This window comes from Podarcis cretensis (genome assembly GCF_951804945.1).
Source record: "Podarcis cretensis genome assembly, chromosome: 7".
In the NCBI taxonomy this organism is placed as follows: domain Eukaryota; kingdom Metazoa; phylum Chordata; class Lepidosauria; order Squamata; family Lacertidae; genus Podarcis; species Podarcis cretensis.
The window spans coordinates 54,096,169-54,119,873 of record NC_137176.1 but is presented as its reverse complement, the minus strand read 5'-3'; the positions used below and the strand labels follow the sequence as shown (position 1 = coordinate 54,119,873).

The 23,705-nt window shown below is 43.8% G+C and overlaps 1 protein-coding gene across 1 annotated transcript; it reads left to right on the top strand.

Annotated features, from left to right (window-relative positions):
- The first annotated feature begins 299 nt into the window (after positions 1 to 299).
- On the top strand, positions 300 to 22,090 carry OPRK1 (opioid receptor kappa 1). Its single transcript, XM_079983355.1, has 4 exons — positions 300 to 852; positions 1,523 to 1,841; positions 16,168 to 16,520; positions 20,156 to 22,090. The coding sequence occupies exons 2-4, from the start codon at positions 1,579 to 1,581 to the stop codon at positions 20,686 to 20,688; spliced, it is 1,149 nt and encodes a 382-aa protein (XP_079839481.1). The 5' UTR covers positions 300 to 852; positions 1,523 to 1,578; the 3' UTR covers positions 20,689 to 22,090.
- Positions 22,091 to 23,705: the final 1,615 nt, after the last annotated feature.

The following is a 23,705-nucleotide window of genomic DNA, read 5'->3' as shown; positions in this document are numbered from 1 at the left end:
CTGTTATATAAATAAAGCAAACAGATAAAGGGTGCCAAATTTTCTCCTCCTCCTCCTCCTCCTCCTCCTCCTCCTCCTTCTTACAAATCTACTTGCAATACAATGTGAATAAATGACAAAATCACTATCTCATATAAATGGAGTTGTTGGCTGTAGATCCATAATGCATTTAAATGATATGCAATGTATCTAACATATTCTAATGCGGTTCTGTTTTATCCTTTCTGCAGCATCATAGGAGAGAGCATTCTCTGCCCCCTTCTTTGTATGGATTTAATGAAACAGGGGACACAATGTGAGAACAATCCTGAATGCATTCAACATGTATCAAGTGGGCAGTCAGATTTGCTTTATCACAGATGTTCTTTCTGCTGTCTTTTATATAATTAACACAGAGGAAATATGATTGCTTAAGCATTTTAAAACCTGGGGGAAAGGCTGGGATAGGGTGGGAGAGCAACTTGTAGGGTGGTATTTAAAAAATCTCCTAGGTGCTGCAGGACTGGCTGCCTTATTCTTCCCAAGTGGTGTTTAGAGAAAAGTCATGTGAGCTTGGAGGAGAATGTGTGCAAGGACTGCCGGCATATACTGAGCTGTGTAGTGGGAGACAGAGTGTGAGTGAGAGACTGCTTGTACAAAGGTAAAGTGCAGGCTGCAGTTACAGCTTCTGCAGTCTTGGAGCTAATACCTGTGATCTGTCTTGGCATCCTGGCTATCTTTCATTCCCAGGGCATGTGAACCCTCCAGATTCCCAAGATAACAGTCATCACGAGAGAAAAGGAGAGGATGCTTTTCAAATTCTGAAAATATCTCCTGGCAGATCCTACTGCTTTCATTGAATTTTACAAAAAGGTAATGTACTTTCTGTTCTGTTTCTCTCGTTTTATTTATGATTTTTATTTTATTGAAATGCATTCTGTACCCTCTACCTGTTTTGAGAAAACTGACTTTAAAAGGAAATTGATCCCCTTTTAATTTTACCTAAGAGGAAAGAATCCCTTGTCTGGATATGCAAAAAATTACTGATGAAATGAAAGCAAACTGAAATGTATCTCGGGTCCTGAGCCAACGATGCAGTGTACCTCAATCTAAGAGGGGTTAAAACTTATCTGGAAAACTCATCAAGTTTTTGGTGCTACCTAGTATTTTAAAAGTCCAAAGGAGTTTCAAACACTTCAATGATTTTGAATCTCTTCTCTAACCTAGTATCTGAAGTATGTGGGGTCTATCAAGTTTTCTCTCGTTGCTTTCTAGAGGACTAAATGAGTTCAATTCAAAAGCACTTTGGTGCAGTAGGGAACCTGGATTCGTTTATTACTTTGCTAGGTAGTGATGTTCTTGAGTCCAGGTTTTATGAACGTCCTCTGCCACTTCATGCTTTCCTTTTCCCAATACTGTTCTTTCCTTTTATATTAAAAACAATGTTTAAGAAGGAGTTTAGGACTGTTCCAATGACACCTTTATCATATTTAGTGATGTCTCTATTAATTGCACTCTTTTAATTTCACTCTTCTCTTTCCAGTGTATTCATCTGCTCCTGTCTCCTCTTCTCTACCTGGGCTGGAGGTGAAACCCTCCATGGAATCCCCAGTGTATATTTTTCGTGAGGAGCCGGGCCCTACCTGCTCCCCAGGACCTTGCCCACTACCTAGCAGCAGTAGCAGCAGCTGGCTTGTGGACTGGGCAGAATATGGCAACAATAGTAGTGGTGCTTATGAGGACTTACAGCAGAATGACACCAACATCTCCCCAGCTATTCCCATAATCATCACTGCAGTCTACTCCATGGTCTTTGTGGTCGGCTTGGTTGGCAACTCTTTGGTCATGTTTGTCATCATAAGGTAAGGATTTTGGTGGGTCTTTTAACTGTCATTGTAGGGGGAAAGCTACATAACTAAAGGGAACTAAGGGAAAATAGGAAGGGTCATAGCTTAGTGGTAGGTAGAGCATCTACTTTGCATGCAGAAGATCCCAGGTTCAGTTCCCAGCAACTCCAGGTAGGACTGGGGAGACTTCATGCTGGAACCATTGAGAGCAGCTGTCAGTTAGCATACACAATACTGCACTTGGTGGATCAATGGTCTGCCATGTTATAATGTTTCATGTAAGGGGAAAAGCTCTCTGTTTCTTGATGGTTGTGTCTTGATGGTTGTGTCCCTTGGGCTGCTTGAGTTCTAAGATGCTTCCTTACTGAGGGCTATTTGAGTGCCAGGACCAAACTACAGATGCTGGATTGGTGCTTGCAAATGGCAGGGTGGGAGGGATGGCAGAAACCCCTCATTTATGTGGCATTACTAATTCAAGAAATTTCCCTTCACAGTTTACTGGTTTACTGTGCTAACCCAACACAGGGGGAAACTGCTTTGTAGACACAGATGGGACTGTTTTAAATGTGAGTCTTCATTTGGTTGTAAGAATAAAAGTGAAAACTGAAGCAGAACATGGGCTTGAAAGTTAAACATCTGAATACCTATCAGTGCTGGAAAGCACTGTGGAAATATGTGAGCAGAGCTCCCTCCAGGGATAAGACACAGTTAATGTGGTCTATATTATTGCTAACATTATATAATACACATACACTTTAACTGCCAGTAGATCTAGTATTTATAATATTTTCCTTTTTTGTTTTCCAAATGAAACAGTGTCATTATTTATTATCATTTTTTAATCTATATAGAAGTTGTTACTCTCCCTCCCACCCACCCCCATCAGATGTCTCAGCAGTATAACATGGGTATAGGAGCTTTGGAAGAAAAGATTCCCCCACCAGGCCTAACAGAGCCCTGTTTTACCCCCACTCCCTGCATGTGAGTAGATGTGCAGGCAGCACAAAATGCCATTGAGGTAAATGTGAGGTCACTGTAGTTCTATCCAAGCGTCCTTTCTCATCCAGTGAAGAAGGGAGAGCAAGGCTGTGCTCGCTACATAACCTTCCTAATGGTCTGACTCCAAAGGTTGGGTTCTGAACTTCTACAGCAGGGAGGCCACTCAACAGGCAAGGGCTCTGCCTCCCCTGATGGGAAAAGTTTGAGGGAGGACACCTGACTGGGGTTTCTGAGTTTCCCACCCAGTCCTCTTTCTAGGTTCGATACAAATTGCTTATGCACCAAGGCATGAGTAGCTTGTGCTGAGTGGAGGGAAGGAGTAGAAGAGAACATGTGTGGTGAATGATGAGGGGATAGGTATTCTGTTGAGCTTGTGGGAATCATTCATATATGAACACTGCACTCAGAGGATGGGGTGGAGGATGGGGTCGTAACAGTGGAGGGTGGGGAACTACACACACAGACTCTCTCTCTCTCTCTCTCTCTCTCTCTCTCTCTCTCTCTCTTGTGTGTGTGTATGAGAGAGAGAGATGCAATTGATTTCAATACTCTGAGTATGAATAGCATGAACTATCATATAAGTGCACATAAAATTACAGATCTTTTTTTTACAGGATACTTGATGGGTGTTTTTTGGTGGGGGGGATAGATACACTACAGGTAATCTTTGATCAATTTTCTTGACTGCTCTTTTTTTTCTTTCAAACATCTGCTGTGAGCCTTGATTGTGATTGAAGCCCTGATGCTGTAGAAGTGGGATTAATCTTGCAACACATGCCACTTCCCTGATCGAAAATGCCCTCCCCCAAAGCTAATGGTAGCTGTAATGTGAAAAGAAAAACGCAGGCAGCATACAATTAACTGAATTGCCCCAGTCCCCCCCAGCAGAGCTAATAGGAGCTTCAGGATGGGGAAAATTGAGATGGAGACAATGGTGTTGGGAGTGGAATATCTTAAATATCTTTTCTCCCAGCACTGCTTCTCAAATCAAAACTAGAGTTTTCAATAGCTTTCTTAAATTTACCATCCAGAGAGAGTTGGTAGCAGATCTCCTAGTCATTTATCTTTGGGCCATCTGCTTTTTCACCATATTTTTTAAAAAAATATTTTACCAGTTTTGGAAGCCGTCAGTTTTCTGTACTAAACTTCTGGTGTGCTTCATACTGTGATCAAAATCATTGGCAGCATCCTTTCCAGCTGCTCAAATCCCACAGTTCGAAATATTTGGTGCTAAATCATGTTGGGGTTTTTTTTTGGGGGGGGGGTCTGATCAGTGCTCAGCAAGCCAGACAGGTAAAAAGGGGGTGGAGAAAACAAAGCAAAAATTACAAACAGTGAACAATATTGAATAATAAAATTCAGACACTTGCAGAACATTAACAATTCATTGCGTCCTCCAGAGGAAGTGCTTCCAAATCAGCACAATAAATGGATGTTTTAGTGGGAAAATGTGTATTTCACAAAATTAATGTGAGGGGAAACACTGGATCTTATAAACTTCTAAATTATACAAACAATTTCTAATGCATTTTGAATGAGGACTGTAAGATAGAAAAGCTTTCTTTGTGCCTGTGTGGAAGGGGGCATTATATACTGAGTTTCTCTGTATTCATATGGGAGCGGGTGTCTCTATGAAAAGGTATACATTTCTGTTTGTTTGCGGAAAGAATGATTGTGTGCAACAGAAAAATGATTTTTCAGGTGCCTAATTACTTTGACTGGCTACAACTCTATGTACATTGACATGGGGCTTACTTCTCTGGAGTAACTTGTATAGGATCTCACTGCTAATTACTGAAGTCCTTGAAATGGTTCTTAGCATGATGGCTAAGTTAGTTCACTTCCTTCAGTGTTTCTTTCCTTTCCTTTTTCTTTCTTTGAATGGGTTTTGTGCCATGTCTTCACTAATGGCTTTTCAGAGTTCCCCATCTGAAAAATGGACAAATGCTTTCTGAAAATTCTTCTAAACATGTAGTATCTTAATAATATGCTGCAGATGTATGTGTTAGGCATGCACCTTGACGTGTAGCCTGGATTTACCTTGTTGAGTCCTTGTTTTGTGCTTGTGATGCAGTCAGGGTCGGGAGTGTGTAATCTTTGTCCGCCTAGTATAATGTCAGGAGACCTGTGAGCACCTAGGGTAACAACTGTACACCTTAGGTGAACATACAGTTTCTGTGGACTCAGCTCCTTTTCTCTAGGTTCCTGAGTCTCGTTCCTAATTGGATTCTATTTCTTGAGCATTTCCTCTTTTCTAATCAGCTGTCTCTTCATGTCACTTCCCTTCTCCTGTCATAAATTTCAGGAGTTTGTATATAGGTCTTACTGTACCATTTTCGGTAACTGAACCCAACTGGATCTCTGCGGGGCTAGAGACTCAATTTCTATAGGAAACAAGACTGGGTTTAAAATAAACAGCACTTTTCTAATGCCTTTTCTAACTTTAGAAATACAACGTATTTTCTAACTCTGGAAATCATACGTGCAAGAAAAGCCTTTGTTATTTTAACATATTTTTGTCACAGTAGGATGTTCATTGGAAATGTTGCAGGCCTTTTTTTTTGTAAGGAGAGGGAATAGGCACTAATTTCATCATCTAATGGAAACAGAACTTCAGCCTTTTGGATTTGCCACTGTGATGCCATTGTCAACTAGTAATGGCTCCCATAAGAATGATGTGACCCCAGCAGTAATTCTGAAGTCACTCCCTCAATGTACTGATGCCCATTGCCCCAGGATGCCAGTTAAATGGAAGAGCAGATGACTGTCATCAGACTCCAAATTAGCCACTTTCCCTAATTATCTAACAAGCCTCCAGTGATTTGAATAATTTTCTGCGTTAAAAAAATGGTCTTTACAAGAAACATTTTTGCAGATATCTTGCAGTATGGATACAATCCCAATGAGAGGGGAGGAAAAATATACTTCTGTTTCTCTGCCGCTTCTGCCTAAATTTCTGCTGGAAAAATATCAATACAGGGTTCCACACTCGCAATCACCAGTGGAGTTTGCATGGGATTGCCATTAGAATGCCCATTTCATCTAGAAGAATATATTAAAAATATAGGGAAAATACACTTCTACCACACTGTGTGTGTAGTAGTGTTAAACAACCGTTAAAGAAACTAACCAGGATTAAGAGATCTTCCATATGATTCCTTATTGCAGGTGTCCTCCAGAAGTTTTAGACTACAACTCCCAGCATCCTTGACCTCTGGCCATATTGAGGGGGGCTCAGCAGAATTTTAGTTCAAAACATCAGGAGGGCACTGCTTGGTTATCCATGTCTTGTGGTATAACAATCTGCACAGGGTACTATTCATAGTTCTAACTTTTTATTAACTCAAATGAGTGATATAACCCTGCCTATTAACATTTACATATGGATATGTAGAAGAGCTATGTTTTTCAAACAGAAGTACTAATACAAAGTATGTCTGAAATGATACACAACAAAACCCACCACAGGCAACTCCTGGATTGGTCTAATCCAGCCTGACTGGTCAAATCCATATAGTCTAATTCATATGTTCTAGTGCATATAAAAGGTCATATGGAATGCCTCGGTACTTTTTAAAAAGAAATTTATATCCCATCTTTCTACATCACTAGTAGCACTAAGGCAGCTAACAAAAGCATTTAAAAAACAAAAAACCAGCCTTAAAATAATAAAATGATTCAATGCAAGGAAGTTCCGCAGATACGTATTTCTGTTCTATTTCAAGGAACAGAAAAACTAGGCAGATGGTCCTCAATGTATGGATGCTTGTTCATACTCGCTTGTCCCTTGCCTAGAAAGCATGGATCGGAGTGGGTTGTCCACTTCTCTTCCTCTTTCTATGCATGGATCCGAGAGATTTTGCCCTTGCCACACCACTTTCCCTGGGGAAACCCACTCTTTGGCAATAAATCAGAGCAAATGTCAATATGGAGAAAATATGAATTGCTGTTTGGTCTAGTTGAATACTAAAGAGCGTGAAGGACTCCAAGGAGGCCCGGGACACTGCTGCTGCCGCTTTGCCAGTGAGTCTTGGGGAGGACCGCTCCCCCTGCAAGCCCATTCTCCACCTTGGGCCTGGGGGCGGGCCCCAGACTCCACCTCAGCATATAAGGCTCCACGGAGGCCTCGGAACATCGCTGCTGCCACTCTGCCGTGTGTTTGTGGGGAGGGCTCTTCCCCCTGCAGGCCCATTCTCCATCTTGGGCTTGGGGACGGGCCCATACTCCCCCTCAACGTGAAGGACTCCAAGGAGGCCCGGGACACTGCTGCTGCCGCTTTGCCGGTGAGTCTTGGGGAGGACCGCTCCCCCTGCAAGCCCATTCTCCACCTTGGGCCTGGGGGCGGGCCCCAGACTCCACCTCAGCATATAAGGCTCCACGGAGGCCTCGGAACATCGCTGCTGCCGCTTTGCCGTGCGTTTGTGGGGAGGGCTCTTCCCCCTGCAGGCCCACTCTCCACCAGGCCAGGGGGCGGGGCCCACGCTCACCACCGCCGCAGCCTCGGGGACACTGGTGCTGCTGCAGCGGTTGTTGGAAGTGTTCTGATATGTTTTAAACTGTTTTTATTTTTTTGCTTTGTTGTACCACCATAAGCGGTGGTTTTTATCCATGTACTTTTATTTTGTTTTGATTTATTTTGGGTTGGGGTGGGGTGGTTGGGGAGTGGGGTGGGGATTGGTTTTGTTTTCATGTAATTGTTTTTGTTTGTTTGCTTTTATATTCTGTAAATGGAGGCAAGTATGAGGCTTGGGATTCCTACTGTGGAGGGGCGAGGGAGGTATGGCGGTGGGGGCAGATGTCATAGGCGAAGGGGATCGAGATACAGATATGCTCGTACCCCTTCCAATCTGCGCCCCATCCCGAGAGACGAGGGTAGGGTGAGCAAGGATTACTCACCTCCGTCACTGGTGTTGTGCAATGCCAGGTCTATAGGCAACAAAACCGCCACCCTGCGAGATTTCTTCACCTCGCAGGGGGTTGACCTGGCATGTGTGACTGAGACCTGGGTGCGCGAAGGGGATACTGTTACCCTACGAGAGATGGCGCCCCCGGGTTTCTCCGTCCTTCACCAGTCATGGACTGTGGGCCGGGGGGGAGGGGTGGCGTTATTAATCCGGGAAGATTGTTCTTTCAGGGCTCTACCATCGCCATCGATCCCCGGCATTGAATGTGTTGGCCTAGTGTGGGGCTCCGAGGTGAGCTTGGCTGTCTGGCTGGTGTACCGGCCACCTAGCGCACCAGCAGCCACCCTGTCAGGCCTGCTGGAGGCGGTGGCCGGCTGGGCCTTGGAGTTCCCTAACCTATTGGTATTGGGGGACTTCAACATCCATGCTGATGCCACTCCCTCCTCACAGGCTCTGGACCTGGTGTCTTCCATGGCGACACTAGGGCTCTCCCAGTTTGTTTCGGGCCCCACACATCTAGCAGGCCACACGCTGGATTTGATCTTTGGCGTCGGTATAGATGTGATCATGTTTCCTTCGATGAAGGTGCCATGGTCTGATCACTATGCTCTGAAAGCCAGGATTGACGTTCCACCCCCACCCTGCTTGGGTGGCGAGCCAATTTGGGCTCGCCCGCAGAGGCTGATGGACCCTGATAGATTCCGTCAAGCCTTGCGGGACCTTTCTCCCCCTGGCGACTCATTGACTGAGCTTGTTGAGGCCTGGAATACCCAGCTCCTGGCAGCCATCAATGAGATCGCACCTAAGCGCCCTCTGCGACCCCGCAGAAACCGGGCTCCCTGGTTTACCGAGGAGCTCCGGAAAATGAAGCGGGACCTCAGACGGCTAGAGCGAGTATGGCGGGGTGCCCGTGACGGAGCCTCAAGAACATCTTATAGGGTTTTTATGAAAACCTATGAGATGGCAGTGAAGGCCGCTAAAAAGTCCTACTTCTCGGCCTCCATTGCATCCGCTAGCTCTCGCCCGGCGCAATTATTTAGTATAATTCGGTCTTTAACGTCCCTCGAAGGACAGCCAAATTTAAATAACAATTTGACACACAGCTGTGAGGCATTTGCGAGCTTTTTTGCGGAGAAGGTCTTGTTGCTCCGCCATGACCTCCCTGCCAATTTGGATACAATAAAGGAACTGGAGGCCCCTCGACTGTCCTCGGGTTCAGTATTGGACCACTTTGACTGGATATCCCCAACTGATGTAGACAGATTCCTCCGAGCTGGAAAGCCCACCACCTGTCCTCTCGACCCGTGCCCGTCCTGGCTGATTAGAGCGTGTCCAGAAGAGGTGCGGGCCCCCCTGGGGGATATCATCAATCTGTCCCTTGGCACCGGGACATTCCCAGGGGAACTGAAGGAGGCAGTGGTGCGCCCGCTCTTAAAGAAAACATCATTAGATCCCTTGGATCTATCCAATTACCACCCGGTTTCGAATCTTCCATTCCTGGGTAAGGTGATTGAGAGAGCGGTTGCTGAACAGCTTGGTAGGTTTCTGGATGAAACATCAGCTCTGGATCCATTCCAGTCCGGCTTCCGCGCTGGTCACGGGACCGAGACGGCTCTGGTCGCCCTAACAGATGATCTCCGCAGGCAGCTGGATCGAGGCGGGTTGGGGCTGCTGATTCTTCTAGACCTGTCAGCAGCCTTCGACATGGTCGATCACGAACTCCTGGACCACCGCCTTGCCGACGTGGGGATCCAGGGCACAGTCCTTCAATGGCTGCGCTCGTTTCTCTCTGGTCGGGGACAGAGGGTGGCGCTTGGGGGGGAATTGTCATCCCGCCACTCCTTGGTGTGTGGTGTGCCTCAGGGTGCAATACTCTCCCCGATGCTTTTTAACATCTTTATGCGCCCCCTCGCCCAGCTTGTCCGGAGTTTTGGGCTGGGCTGCCATCAGTATGCTGATGACACCCAACTCTATTTGTTGATGGACGGCCACCCGGACTCGGCCCCAGACACACTGATCAGATGCTTGGAGGCTGTGGCTGGATGGTTACGTGGGAGCCGGCTGAAGTTAAATCCTTCGAAGACAGAGGTCCTCTGGCTGGGACGGGACGACATGGGACTGAGGGGGCAACTCCCATCTCTTGCGGGGGTGCAATTAGTGCCAGCACCGTCCGTTAAGAGTTTGGGTGTAATCTTCGATTCCTCCCTCTCCATGGAGGCACAGATTGCAGCTACAACAAAGGCGGCATTTTTTCATCTCCGCCAAGCTAAGCAGTTGGCTCCTTACCTCTCTCGCCCTGACCTAGCCACTGTGATCCACGCGACGGTCACCTCCAGACTGGATTATTGTAACTCGCTCTACGTGGGGCTGCCCTTGAGACTGACCCAGAAACTCCAGCGGGTGCAGAATGCCGCAGCGAGACTCCTTACGGGGTCTTCGCTTAGAGATCACATTCATCCGGTGCTATACCAGCTGCACTGGCTCCCGGTGGAGTACAGGATCAGGTTTAAGGTGCTGGTTTTAACCTTCAAAGCCCTATACGGCCTAGGGCCCTCGTACCTACGGGACCGCCTCTCCTGGTATGCCCCACAGAGGAACTTACGATCTTCAAATAAAAACACCTTGAGGGTCCCAGGCCTCAGAGAGGTTAGGCTGGCCTCAACTAGAGCCAGGGCTTTTTCGGCTGCGGCTCCAACCTGGTGGAACGCTCTGTCACAAGAGACAAGGGCCCTGCAGGACTTGACATCTTTCCGCAGGGCCTGCAAGACAGAGCTGTTCCACCTGGCATTTGGTCAGGGCGCAGCCTGACCCCCTCCTCTGGCAATCTTTACAAAGCTTTAGTTTATGGTTGCCATGAATTTTGATTTTAATTCATTTTTATAATGTTTTATAATGTCACACTGTTTTAATGTTGTTAGCCGCCCTGAGCCCGGCTTCGGCTGGGGAGGGCGGGATATAAATAAAATTTATTATTATTATTATTATTAAAGAGCTCTTTCCCCTAGGAGAAAGCAGTGGGAAAAGAGGGAGTGTGGAAAGGCTGAATGTCAGGTTAAAAGCCTGCCACAACAGTTTTAAGATGATGGCAAGATTCTTGAGAAGCCATGACTGCCAGAGGGGTATAAGAGTGGTTTAATGGTATGGCATGGATGTAGGCTATTACATCCTCACATACATCTGCTGCCAAACAAAGGTCCCTCATCCCCATTCTATCTATGCTTTGGGCACAAACCTGCTAAATGTATGCAGTTTGTGAGCTGGAACCCAGCATGATTCATGGGGAGAGGTTATGTGTTCCTCCACCAGGGTTCCTCCACACAGACATTCCTTCTTCTGTCCATGTGGTGTTAACTGCATAGAGGCTAATGACTAAAGGAGTCTATAGCAGTCGGTGCAATAAATTTTGGGTGCTTAGTTGGGTGACTTGGCTCTGGACAGTGGGAAGGATGCACCTCCCCTTCTCCTCTTCTCTCTAGGGTCCATATCCTTGGGATTCATACCCAAGCCCTATTTGGTCGACAGCAGGGGACAAACTGTCTCACATCTTTGGGCTTTCCGATGTGTAGATATCAGCAGAACTGTGGCTGCCACTCTCTCCTAACAAGTCTCCTAATTAACATCTAGGAAATGAAATACCTGACAAGACATCATCATATCCAACATTTACCATCACACTCGAGGCAGCAGGAGTTAAAGTGAAGCATGGGTGGGGAACATGCTGCTGTCCCATCATGTGTTTCTCAAGTTAGTTGTTCCCAGGAAACATAAGATAACGGCTGCCAGATTTCCTCCTCATAACATCTAGTTAGGTCCTCAGAAGAGACCATTCAAAGATCAATATTCTTTCTGGAATTCTCATTTAAAAAGAAGTTTCTTGCACCTGAGATTAAAGAGTAGAGTCAATATCCATTTTTTTTCTTGCTGCATCTTTGAGCCTTAATTTGGCAATGCAAGAATTAGAGCTCACTTATTAAGTCAATACTTATCCATAGCGCTTTGTGTTGGATTAGATGTGGGGGCTGGTGTTAATGAAAAAAACAAACCATAACCTATCACATTGACTTCTATTGCCTGAAGCAACCAAACAGAAGAAGAAAAGGCATGACTGGAATGTAAAAGTACATTTCTTTTGAGCTGTTGTATTGTGAGTATGGATGGGACAATAGGTCCATTTTGGTTCCTCATTTGTCCAGTCTTAAGGTCAGTTCCCCACATTTCCACATCAGATTGCAATTTTTTTTAAAGGTTCTAATGAAAATTTATCAGCATTTTCCTGCACAGACGCACACACAGTTTCCCAAAATATACACGTTTGTAAAGAAATTTCCCTAATATAAGGCATATGGTATGTTATTTTCACCAACACATGCATTTATATGCAGACTTCTTTGAGTTTTGTACAGGTTTGTTCACTTGAGAACTTTCATTGCAAAATTTGAATGGGTGAGACTTGGGAAATCTGTTTGTGTTTTGGTTTGTATATTGTTCTGGAAAGTGAGAATTAAGTAAGGATGCTCTTAAATGTGAACTGAATCAAATTTCTCTCCCATCCCACCCTGTGACAAAAAAAGAAGTGAGATGCTGCATTCAGTAGTTTGTCTGTCATCAAAAGCTCCTAAGAAAGCTTTGTGGTGTGATAGATGGGAGATCACATCTGGATTAGAAACTGGTTTAAAACAGGTAATAAACTTTTCCTGCTTAACCATTTCTTGTCATTGGTAGCAGCAGGTGACATGATTGGACAGTGCCGCTCAACTGACCTCCAGCTAGTTATGTCATTTCTGCTTATTCGGAGGTAGAGTACAGAGGTAGAGTACAGTGGCACAGTGCAAACATATTTACACAGTCAATCCGGTGTTCTTCCTGGTGAGTTTGCACTATGCCAACCTTGCCCCCCTCCCCTCTATTGCCCAGTAAGCAGCAGTGGTGCGGCTGGCTGAAGGTCAGGTAGGTGCTGCAGCCACAGCACCCACTACTGGTCATAAGCTTCAGTCGCAAGTGAATGAAATCCTTTAATTTTCCAGTTTGCAAGTCCTTGGGTTTCTTGGGCAAATGCTTGGCTGCCTCTTTTAAAGATGTTCTTTTATGAACAGTCATTTAGTAGTATGTTTTCCAGATGTTGACTTAAAGGCTAATTTGAGTGAGCAATTGCAGTCCTTAAACATTAGTGTTAATCATAGCAACATTTAATATATACAGTAGTTTTAATCAAGGCAAACAGCTGCAATTTGCAACCCTGATTATCTGTGAAAACTGCATATATATGACTTCAGATTTTGTGCAGATTGTTGTTGCCAGCTACTGCATGATACCATCTGCAGACTAGCAATACAAATTTTAAGAATACAGCTGCAAAGAGATCATAGAAGCCTAATGGAAATCAATGGGGGAAGTAAGTTGTGACTTATTCAAGTATTGCTACTTTAACAAAATTCAAATGTAGCCATTTTTCATAGAGGTGGTGACAGTGTAATTGCACATGTTTCAACTAGTACAAGTGGAATGAAAGAGTTTAACACTGAAATGCTACTCTAAATTATGCTTGCCAAATGACACAGGATAGGCTTGCAACTAAATCCTTGACCCAACTATGACTTCAAATAACAATAGTGTCGTAAAGTTACAAGAGCGTAGCAATTTTGTTACACCATCACAACCTTAAGTCAGTGTTTCTGCTATGTTAATATATAACTAGTAACTACAATGGTGTGTATGTCCATATGTAAACATGTCTGTGCCTCAGGGCCCAAAATATTTTGAATTGTCCAAAATATGGAAGATCAGAAGCAGGAGTGTGGGGACTCTTTGCAGCTAGCAGGCAAATTCCTGGGCTCTCCCCTCTCCCCCACTGATGGGCGGACAGGGCTGGCCAGGTGTCATTCACTTGATGTCACCATGATGTTAGGAGAACCATTTCTCCTTTGTGGCATGGCTTGAGTTCAAGCTGTGCTGAATGTAAGAGCCAAGTGGGGCTTTGAAGTTACTGCAAATTCACCAGTGGAGGCAATCTGTAACCTGGGTTGGTACTGAAGTTATAACGTCTGAATTGGTCAAAAATTCATTTTTGTTCTAGAGTCTTATAAGGGACATGGCTATGAGGGTATGGCTTGGGGATTGTTCTGAAGATTGACTGAATTTCATAATTCACCACTTCACCAGTACTAGGAAAAGCCCTACATATGTATACATTCACAGTGATTATCATGCTACTGTTTGCATGTGTGACGTTTTGTAATATAAAGAGCTGGCAGTATTCAGCTATTCAGTCCATTAAGTATTTTGTCTTACGGCAGTACAGTAGTGCTGAATGTTGCTAAAGGCTGACAGATCGATGGCAACCACTCACTTGGCCAAAAAAACAACTAAGGTTCCTGAAAAGAATGGAAACACTAGGGGGCGTTACTTGTCATCCGCTGAAAAAATTATACCCTCATTTAGCTGTTGTTGGATCTTATTTCATGAAACTAAATCTAGCAACTTTATGATGGCTTGACTAATTTGCATAATCTAATTAAAATTGCTCATGAATTAAGTTCTGCTGCTGGCAAGTAAAACTTAATTGCTAACACAGCATTGCAGCAATAAATCAGTTAAAGGGTGAAATAAAATATATAGACTACAAGCCTTGGCAAATGCTACTATTTCTGTCTGAAAACAGTAGCCTACTGAAAACTGCTCCAAGTTTTCTTTTGCAAAAAAAGGAAAAATGTAAAAAGTGGGCTTGCAGAAGATGTGAAATGTCGCCTGAAAAATCCAAATAAATTTGTCTTTGCCCTCCCGCAATTGCTCCCACAACTGCTATTTTCTTCCCTTGAATTTTTCTCCAGTACTATTTTATTCTCTCTTGCTGCATGATACTTACACCCAAAGGAGAAATTAGCATAAAGCCAACAATCAATACAGCAATTTACACATTGGAAGAAACACACACAGAAGAATGCAAAACTGTAATTAAGCAATACAGCATCCTTGCTTTTCTTAGAAGGGTTCATTCTCCACCCACTCCCAGATTCTAACTAAACAAATGACTTAATGCCTTTGTCTCAAGGCTAAAATATGGCAATGTAGGCACTCAGATATGACTATATAGCATCATCTCTGAGGGAAAATAAAGAGGCATTGTCCTTATTCAGGGGGGTTAGTAGGAAAGGGAAAACAGGAACATGTATTTCTTATGCAGTGCTGAACCAAACAATGAAACTGCTTCTGGGAACATTGCCCACTTGCACTGGAAATGCAGTGCTCTGTTTCTTTCTCATAGATCAGTGATGGGAAAACTGTGGCCCACTAGATGTTGTTGGACTCTAGCTCCCATCAACCCCAGCTAGCATGGCTATTGGGTTACAATGGGAACAGGGCCAGACCTACCATTAGGTAAAATGAGGCAGTTGCCTCAGGCAGCAGATGCTTGGTGGGTTGGGGATGGGGATGAATAATCAGAAGATAGAACGGTGTGTGTGCCTGCCCTTCACACACTATCTCGCTTTCTCCCATTGTGGTAAAGTACCCCATAAGTGTTTTTATTTATAAATAAATACATAAATACATGTTTTAATTGAAAGGTTTCTGAACATACAAATAAAAAATATCAAAACAAAACAGAATCACAGTACATTGGCTGCCATATTTTTCATTATGAAATCCAGTATATTAACTTATAGTCTTCCTATAGGTTGCCATGGCTTGATGGAGGAATCATAGGATCTTTTGCCCAATGTGGGGCTTGAACCCATGACCTTGAGATTAAGAGTCTCATGCTCTACTAACTGAGCTATATAAGTAAACTGTTAAGATATGAAATAAAACAAAACAAAGGGTTATATATTTTTAACCTTCATAGCCTTCAGTTTTCCTGTTAACTTTTCAGCTAAAGCAATTTGCCAAATGGTTGTGCATCACTTGGATAATGTTAATCCTAGAGTGGTTTCTCAGTTTCTCAGTGACAAGCCACCACCATTGAAAATATAACTAAGTCCTTGTAAGGGAATTTCAGCAGTTTAATTATAAAACATGGGCAACATGTTAGCCGAGAAGTACATTGCTTACATCCCACTATTTTACAGACACAACTAGTGTTCAACTGCCAATCCAGAATGCTTTTGTAGATTGAATTGTGATATTCGAAGCTGCAGTTTTGTCCTTTGCATCAAGCAGCAAAATGTCTTGGCCTAGCCCAGAGTGGGAGTGAAGTCCAACATCTGGAGAACCAAAGGTTCTAATCCTAATAGGGAAACATTTTCACCCCTGTTAGTGCACCATCATCACATACACAAAAGTAACTTAAAGGAGGGGGAGTACTTTGGGTGTCTGGGAAACCTTCAGTGAAAAGTGCCCCCCCCCATTTAAATTCACCTCGAAGTTAAACGTTTCTTTCAAAGCATTCTCAAAACTAAACTGACTTATGGGGTGACATAATGAAAATTCTTCTTGTTTTGCAGGTACACAAAGATGAAGACAGCAACCAATATCTACATTTTTAATCTGGCCCTAGCAGATGCCCTAGTAACCACCACAATGCCTTTCCAAAGTACTGAGTACTTAATGAACTCGTGGCCATTTGGGGATGTGCTGTGTAAAATAGTTATTTCCATTGACTACTATAACATGTTTACCAGCATATTCACGCTGACCATGATGAGTGTTGATCGATACATTGCTGTGTGTCACCCGGTGAAGGCTCTAGACTTCCGTACTCCCCTGAAGGCAAAGATCATCAACATATGTATCTGGCTCTTATCTTCATCAGTTGGCATATCAGCCATTGTCCTCGGAGGTACCAAAGTCAGGGAAGGTGAGTGTGAGCTCTGTTCTTTGCCGGTGATTTGTTCCTGCTCAATAATAAACTTTTTTTAAAAGCATAGAGACGACTAACACAATTAACTTTTGAATACCAGCTGCTTTTATGCACTTGGCTTGTTCTTACTAGAATCCTCAAAACTGCTCCTTTTCCTTTTTTCAAAAGATGGATTTCTAGTGATCATGGTTGTAACTGCAAAATAATCTAGCCTCCAATACTTGAAAGCTAGTGTAGGTCAGTGATGGTGATTGTAGGGACAAAGGAAGCTGCTTTGTCCCATTAGTCCATCTAGCTCCTTATTGATTCAAATTATGGAGTGCTGCAGCCAGTCATTGTAGACTCTGCACTGACTGGCAGTGACTTTCCAGCATTTCAGACAAAGGACATTCCCAGTCCCACCTGGAAATGCCGAGGATTGGAACTGGGACTCTCTGTAAGCAAAGCAGATGCTCTATTATGGCCCTTTCCCATTAGGAATTCACTGGTTTAAAACTTGCCTTCACAAACTCAGTAGATGGACTTTGACAAGTTTCACTTACAGTATTAGGAAAATCGCAGCTCCTACCCCTTTAACAATATGAGAATAATACTACAATTGGTATTAATGATTGCTGAGATGACACACACACACACACACACACACACACACACACACACACATCTATGCAGAATTTTTACAAAACTGTACTACATAAATGCAAAATATTATTCATAGTTGTTACTTTCCTGTGTGAAAGAAAAGATAGCCCACCCTGATTCATATACGAAATTGTAACATACATAGCAGTCTGGCAACCACGCGTTCTCACAGAAACGTCATCCATATGAATCAATTGCATGCAACAGAAATCTGCAAACTGGTTGAATCCCTCAAGCTGATGGTGTATTTTTCATGGGCCCTGCAGTGATGAATGAGCTGAATGAGACCAGATATTGCAAAGGATCCAAATGCATTGGTTCACATCTGTTAAATTATGTACCTGGAACTTTGTGTGTGAAAAGCACAGCCACAATTGAGCCTTGTTAATATGCAGTGAATAATTATGTGATAACCATTAGATTAAAATTCAGAAGCACTTAGAATGAAAAGTACATGATATTATGCTACGAAATATAATCACTATTAACCCATTGGTACTCTTAGCAGGTGAGTCACTCTGCAGTGGTTGCTTGAAGTCAGTCAAACTATGTTGACATGTATGGTTTCAGGATTTGATGTTTTTTAGCCCATGTGTCCATTCATCGTAACACCTAACAATTTCACCTATCCTAAAAAACTGCATGCTACTTACCTTGGGTGCTTTTGTAACCTATGCTATCCTCATACAGTCCCCAAAAGTGCAGGGGGAAAGTGAATTGATCCTCCCCAGATTTTTAAAAAATCCCCTTACACGGTGCCATAGCACAAGCGGACACGGAGCAATGGTTCCAAACTACAAGAAAAAAGATTCCACCTAAACATTAGGAAGAACTTCCTGACAGTAAGAGCTGTTCGACAGTGGAATTTGCTGCCAAGGAGTGTGGTGGAGTCTCCTTCTTTGGAGGTCTTTAAGCAGAGGCTTGACGACCATATGTCAGGAGTGCTCTGATGGTGTTTCCTGCTTGGCAGGGGGTTGGACTCGATGGCCCTTGTGGTCTCTTCCAACTCTATAATTCTATGATTCTATGATTCTATGCCACTGGCAGGGTTCATCCAATCAGAAGGGGTTTCTATGCCAGAAAGTGTGATTATTATTTACAATAATTTATATCCCACTCTCCCTCCCTAAGGAGATCAGAGAAGAGTACACTAAAAACAGTAAAACAGTATAAACAAGCAGCAGCAAACAAGAAGACTCATAGTTTCTAATCTCAACAAATTCTGCAAAAAACAACAACCCACTATTGGTTCAATTCCCCATGTTCATGGTAGACTGTGGGAGGACAGAGGAAGCCCTGAATTTCTGAAGCAGGCCTCCACTTTGGACCTGAGTCTAAGCAGTTCTGGCCCAAAGTGGTCTGAGGAAAAGCAATCCACTTTCCAGAGGCCCAAAGAGGGATCCAAACTAAGGTCACATACACACTATACAATTATGGCACACGCTCCTAAAAAAAAATCCTGGGAACTGTAGTTTGTTAAAGGTGTTGAGAATTGTAGCTCTCTGAGTGGTAAACTATGGTTTCCAGGATTCTTTTTTTTTGAGGGGGGAGGGTGCTTTAAATGTATGGTGTGTGCACAGCCTGAACCTTGTCCTCAGTGTAATTTACACTAGCTCCAAGGTGCAGAACCTTTCTTAGCCCAATGGTCATGTTCCCTTCTAGCTAAGCTTTCAGGGGCTGCCGGCTGACTGTGGTGAGCATGGTCAGAGGCAAAGTGGGTGGATAAAAGGATGTGAGTCTTACTTTTGCACAGTAGGCTACATTCCAGCCAATACAAAAGCCTGAGATTTCTATACCCACACCCATCTCTTCATTCAGGTAAGCTAGAGACACTGTCCCACTTCACAGATACATTCCAGACAGTCAAGAGCACTCATGGAACAGAGGCAGTGAGGGTTGTGGCTTGTTTCTGAGATAGACACACACACTCTCTCCCCACCCCCACCCCCTCTCTCTCACACAGGGCCAACTACTCCATGTATGATTTTTCAGCACCTTCCATGCTTTCAGTGTTTTTCTTGTCAATTTAATTTCAAGAATGCAAAAAGCACAATTTGTTGTGGAGGAGCAAAGCCTGTTAAGACCATTGGTTCAGTTGAGTGGGTTGAAGCATGATATTACTCTGTAGAATATTTGTTCTTCGGCATCATGAATTTCTCATCTCTGTAAATCATGCATTCCCACTCTCAGCTGTTCTTCCTCATTACTTACAGAACAACCCTTCTAAAAGCTACATCTCTGTCTAACCACCATAATTGAAAGAGCTCCAGTTCATTAGAGAGATACAGAATCGCCTTCAGGTAGAGACAATAAACTCTCTGTTTGAAATACATTTGTAAGGGCACATGAAAGTTCACCCTCTCAGATCAGCACTAACATCACAAAGCAAAGTTGAGCAAACTACAGAATGCACAGAGGATAAGAGACTGCACTTAGAAAGTGAAGACCCAGTTAGGAACACCTGACCCTAACAGTGCAAAGTGGAAAGTCTTGAAATCACATTAGTGGTAACAACAACAACAACAACAACAACAGCAACAACTTTATTACAGTATTTATATGTCACCCATCTGACTGGGTTGCACCAGTCACCATTGGCAGCTCCCAACAAAATATTAAAAACAGATTAAAACACCAGCCATTAAAAAATTCCTTGAATAGGGCTGCCTTCTAAAAGACATCTGGTCTTCTAAAAGTCAAAAGTTTGACATCTGATGGGAGGGTGTTCCACAGGGTGGGCACCACTACTGAAAAGGCCCTCTGCCTAGTTCCCTGCAACCTCACTTCTCTCAGTGAGGGAACTGCCAGAAGGTCTTTGGTGCTGGATTTCAGTGTCCGGGCTGATGCTGGGGGAGGAGACTCTCCTTCAGTTTTTTTAACATTATTTTGGAATTGTCATGACATGCATACTTAAAAACAAACAACCCACTGTTAAACTGTTAGTTTAATCTGTTCCTGTGTTTCCTTCTTGTTGGCTTTTTCATTTACAGACACAGGCAGTACAGAGTGCTCTTTGCAGTTCCCAGATGAAGATTATGCCTGGTGGGACACCTTTATGAAAATCTGTGTCTTTGTCTTTGCGTTTGTTATTCCGGTGTTAATCATAGTCATCTGCTATACTCTGATGATTCTGCGCTTGAAGAGTGTGCGGCTCCTCTCTGGATCTCGAGAGAAAGACCGAAACCTCCGTCGCATCACTCGACTTGTTCTTGTCGTGGTTGCAGTTTTCATTATCTGCTGGACCCCAATCCACATTTTTGTCTTGGTCGAGGCCCTTGGGGACGTGTCACACAGCACTGCCGCCATTTCCAGCTATTATTTCTGCATAGCTTTGGGCTACACCAATAGCAGCCTAAATCCCATCCTGTATGCTTTCCTGGATGAAAACTTCAAACGGTGTTTCAAAGATTTCTGCTTTCCTTTTAAGATGAAGACGGACAGACAAAGCACCAGCAGAGTCAGAAACACCGTTCAAGATCCTGCTTATTCCAGGGAGGCTGATGGTACAAACAAGCCAGTATGACTAGTCGTGGAAATGTCATCTTACTGTCCTCCTGGAAGAGAGGAATCCAATGATCTTGGACTAACTCAAATAACCACCGCAGTGTGAAATGGACAATAATAGACCTATTTGATATTGTGTAAGCTTTCTCATAGTCTGAACGGGCAGTTGCTGATAATGAGGGTTCCATCAGCCATGTTTACTGATGATTAGTTTTTGGATCATATTAAGAACAGATCTTTGTACATAGCACAATATCCATTCTTGGCAAAAGACAGCAAACTTCTTCACAATGCTGATCTCTTTATAGGAAGGGAAGGATGATATTTTCCGCTTATGACTCCTTGATGCTCTTACTTAGGATCCATATGGATGCTAGCATGTGGTTTTCAGAGATTGCTGTAAAAAAATAAGGGGGGGGGGTAAGGATTTTTACCGTTCAAAGATCTCGTGCAAAAATCTTGTTTTACTGTACTGTGTTACAATGAACAGTCTCAATTCTAAGCCAAAATTTCCTTATATTCTTTGAGTAAGAAGCATTTTCTGATAAGTGTGTGAACCATGTAGGAAATTAGGGAATCCAGCATTCTACTGCAAACATCTGGGAGCTGCTTTGGGTTAATTTACACAATCGTGTTTTATATTAGGAGTGAGAAACCTGTGATTCTCCAGATCCAACTCATATAGTCCTTGACTATTGGCCAGGCTAGCTGGGGATTGATGGGAATTGGTCTAACAACATCTGGGGGGGACTACATGTCCCCCACCTCTGCTTTATATGTTGATTACATTTGGGCTTGATAAACTGATCAACTGAAACTTCCAGCACTTCTACTATATGTAATTTATAGTTTTTAATCCTGAGGGAACGCTATAGGATGAGCTTGTCATATAATTACTGCAAATGGAAGACTGTGTAAATTTTATTTCTTTATAAAACTTATACCCCTATCTTCTAAGAAACCCAAGGTGTTAACAGGGAGGAGCCATGGCTTGGAGGTGGTGCACAAGCTTTGCAAAGAGAAGACCCCCAGTTCAATCACTGGTATCTCCAGTTAAAAGGACCAGGCAGCAGGCAGCAGGCAGCAGGTGGTTTTTAAGGACCCCCTGCTGAAGTTTCTGGAAAGCTGGTGCCAGGCAGAGTGGACAGCATTGCACTAAATACATAAATAGGCTGACCTGGTATTTCAGACACTTACTTTAATAATTATACCATCAAGGTAATTAGCTTGATGTAATTAATTAAGGAGGGACGCGGGTGGCGCTGTGGGTAAAAGCCTCAGCGCCTAGGGCTTGCCGATCGAAAGGTCGGCGGTTCGAATCCCCGCGGCGGGGTGCGCTCCCGCTGCTCGGTCTCAGCGCCTGCCAACCTAGCAGTTCGAAAGCACCCTCGGGTGCAAGTAGATAAATAGGGACCACTTACTGGTGGGAAGGTAAACGGCGTTTCCGTGTGCGGCTCTGGCTCGCCAGATGCAGCTTTGTCACGCTGGCCACGTGACCCGGAAGTGTCTCCGGACAGCGCTGGCCCCTGGCCTCTTAAGTGAGATGGGCGCACAACCCCAGAGTCTGTCAAGACTGGCCCGTACGGGCAGGGGTACCTTTACCTTTACCTTTACCTAATTAATTAAGGTAATTAATTAATTAGCTTAAATAACCATAAAAACTCTGTCAAAATCCAAAACAAGGCTGTAAATAAATCAGTCCATGATACTACTAAAGTTTGCCAAAATAAAGGTTTTTTTAAATAAAAAAAAAAAAATCATCACCACCATTATTTCAAAGATGGTAATATTGGGTTCTGGTGGCCTTTTGGGAGTTCCAGAACTGAAGCATTGTGCCCAAACATGAATGTTTAAATTAGAGGTTGCCAACATGGACACCCATACGGCCACACAGAAGCCTTTCCTGGTGTCCACAGAGTACCCAGCCTTCCCCTCATTGAAACTAAGCTTGAAAGCAGCATTCTATTGTAGCCAACTGAATAGGTTGTGTGCTTTTTGTGGTGTGTGTGGTACCCACAACAGTGTGCCTTGTTCACAAACATGCCCATGGCCTCTCAAAGGTTGGTGTCCTCTGGTGTGAATCATATGTCTAAAAAGTAAGACACCGGCTTCATCTTAGCATACAATGAGCTGTCATGCCTGCTCACTTTGCTCACCAACTCCTCTCTTCACAGGTTGGCCAAACCATTTGCCTTCTTACCTCACAGATTGCCTAAATTGTGCACCCCCTCCCCTTACAGATCACCCAAACAACAGCCCAGGTGAGCTTTAGATGAACAGGCAGGACAGTCTGCTGCTGCTTCATTCCATGGCCTTTGACAGGGCTGAGGCAGCATCATTGTGAGGTACACAATGGCAGCAGGGCCGGACAGTTGCTGGGGAGCTGACCCGACTTGTTCTGCCTGTCCTGCCTGTCCTTCGGTAGCTCACATGGGCTCTGCTCCACCTACTTGCTTGTTTGCTGCACCTGGCTGGGCCACCCAGGTTCTGTCATCATGCTGTAGTTCACTTGGCCACCTGTCGATGGCCACATGAACTGCAGTGTGATGATATTCTTACAATTTTATTATATACAGTACTCAGATTTATGGTGTCCTTCTGCTACAGGCTCTGAAACCAGAGGACTCCTGGGTATGGGTTACAGGAACCAATGAGACTGCTTCTCATTGCAATGCAATCTAATGAATTTAAAGTTGCCTTCTCCACTCTGCCCTGCTGGCTAGAGCTAATGAGAGTTATAGTCCAAAACAGGAAGGTATCAGGTTGGAGAAGGCTGCTCTAGGAGCCTTCCCAGTGTCATTGTCATCCCACCCCACTTGTTCTATTTCACCATTAAATTTCTAAATTGACATGCAGCAAAGCCACAAAAAATGTTTCAACCAAAATATACTGTATAAATGTGTATAATTTATTCCAGCTAGGCTTTTTGCGAGTAACATAATTGTGGACTGTTTGCATATGTCTGTCTGCAATGCAAGCTTTCTCGATCTGCAAGATCACTGCATGGTCCCTGACTCTTGTATTTGTGTCTGTCTA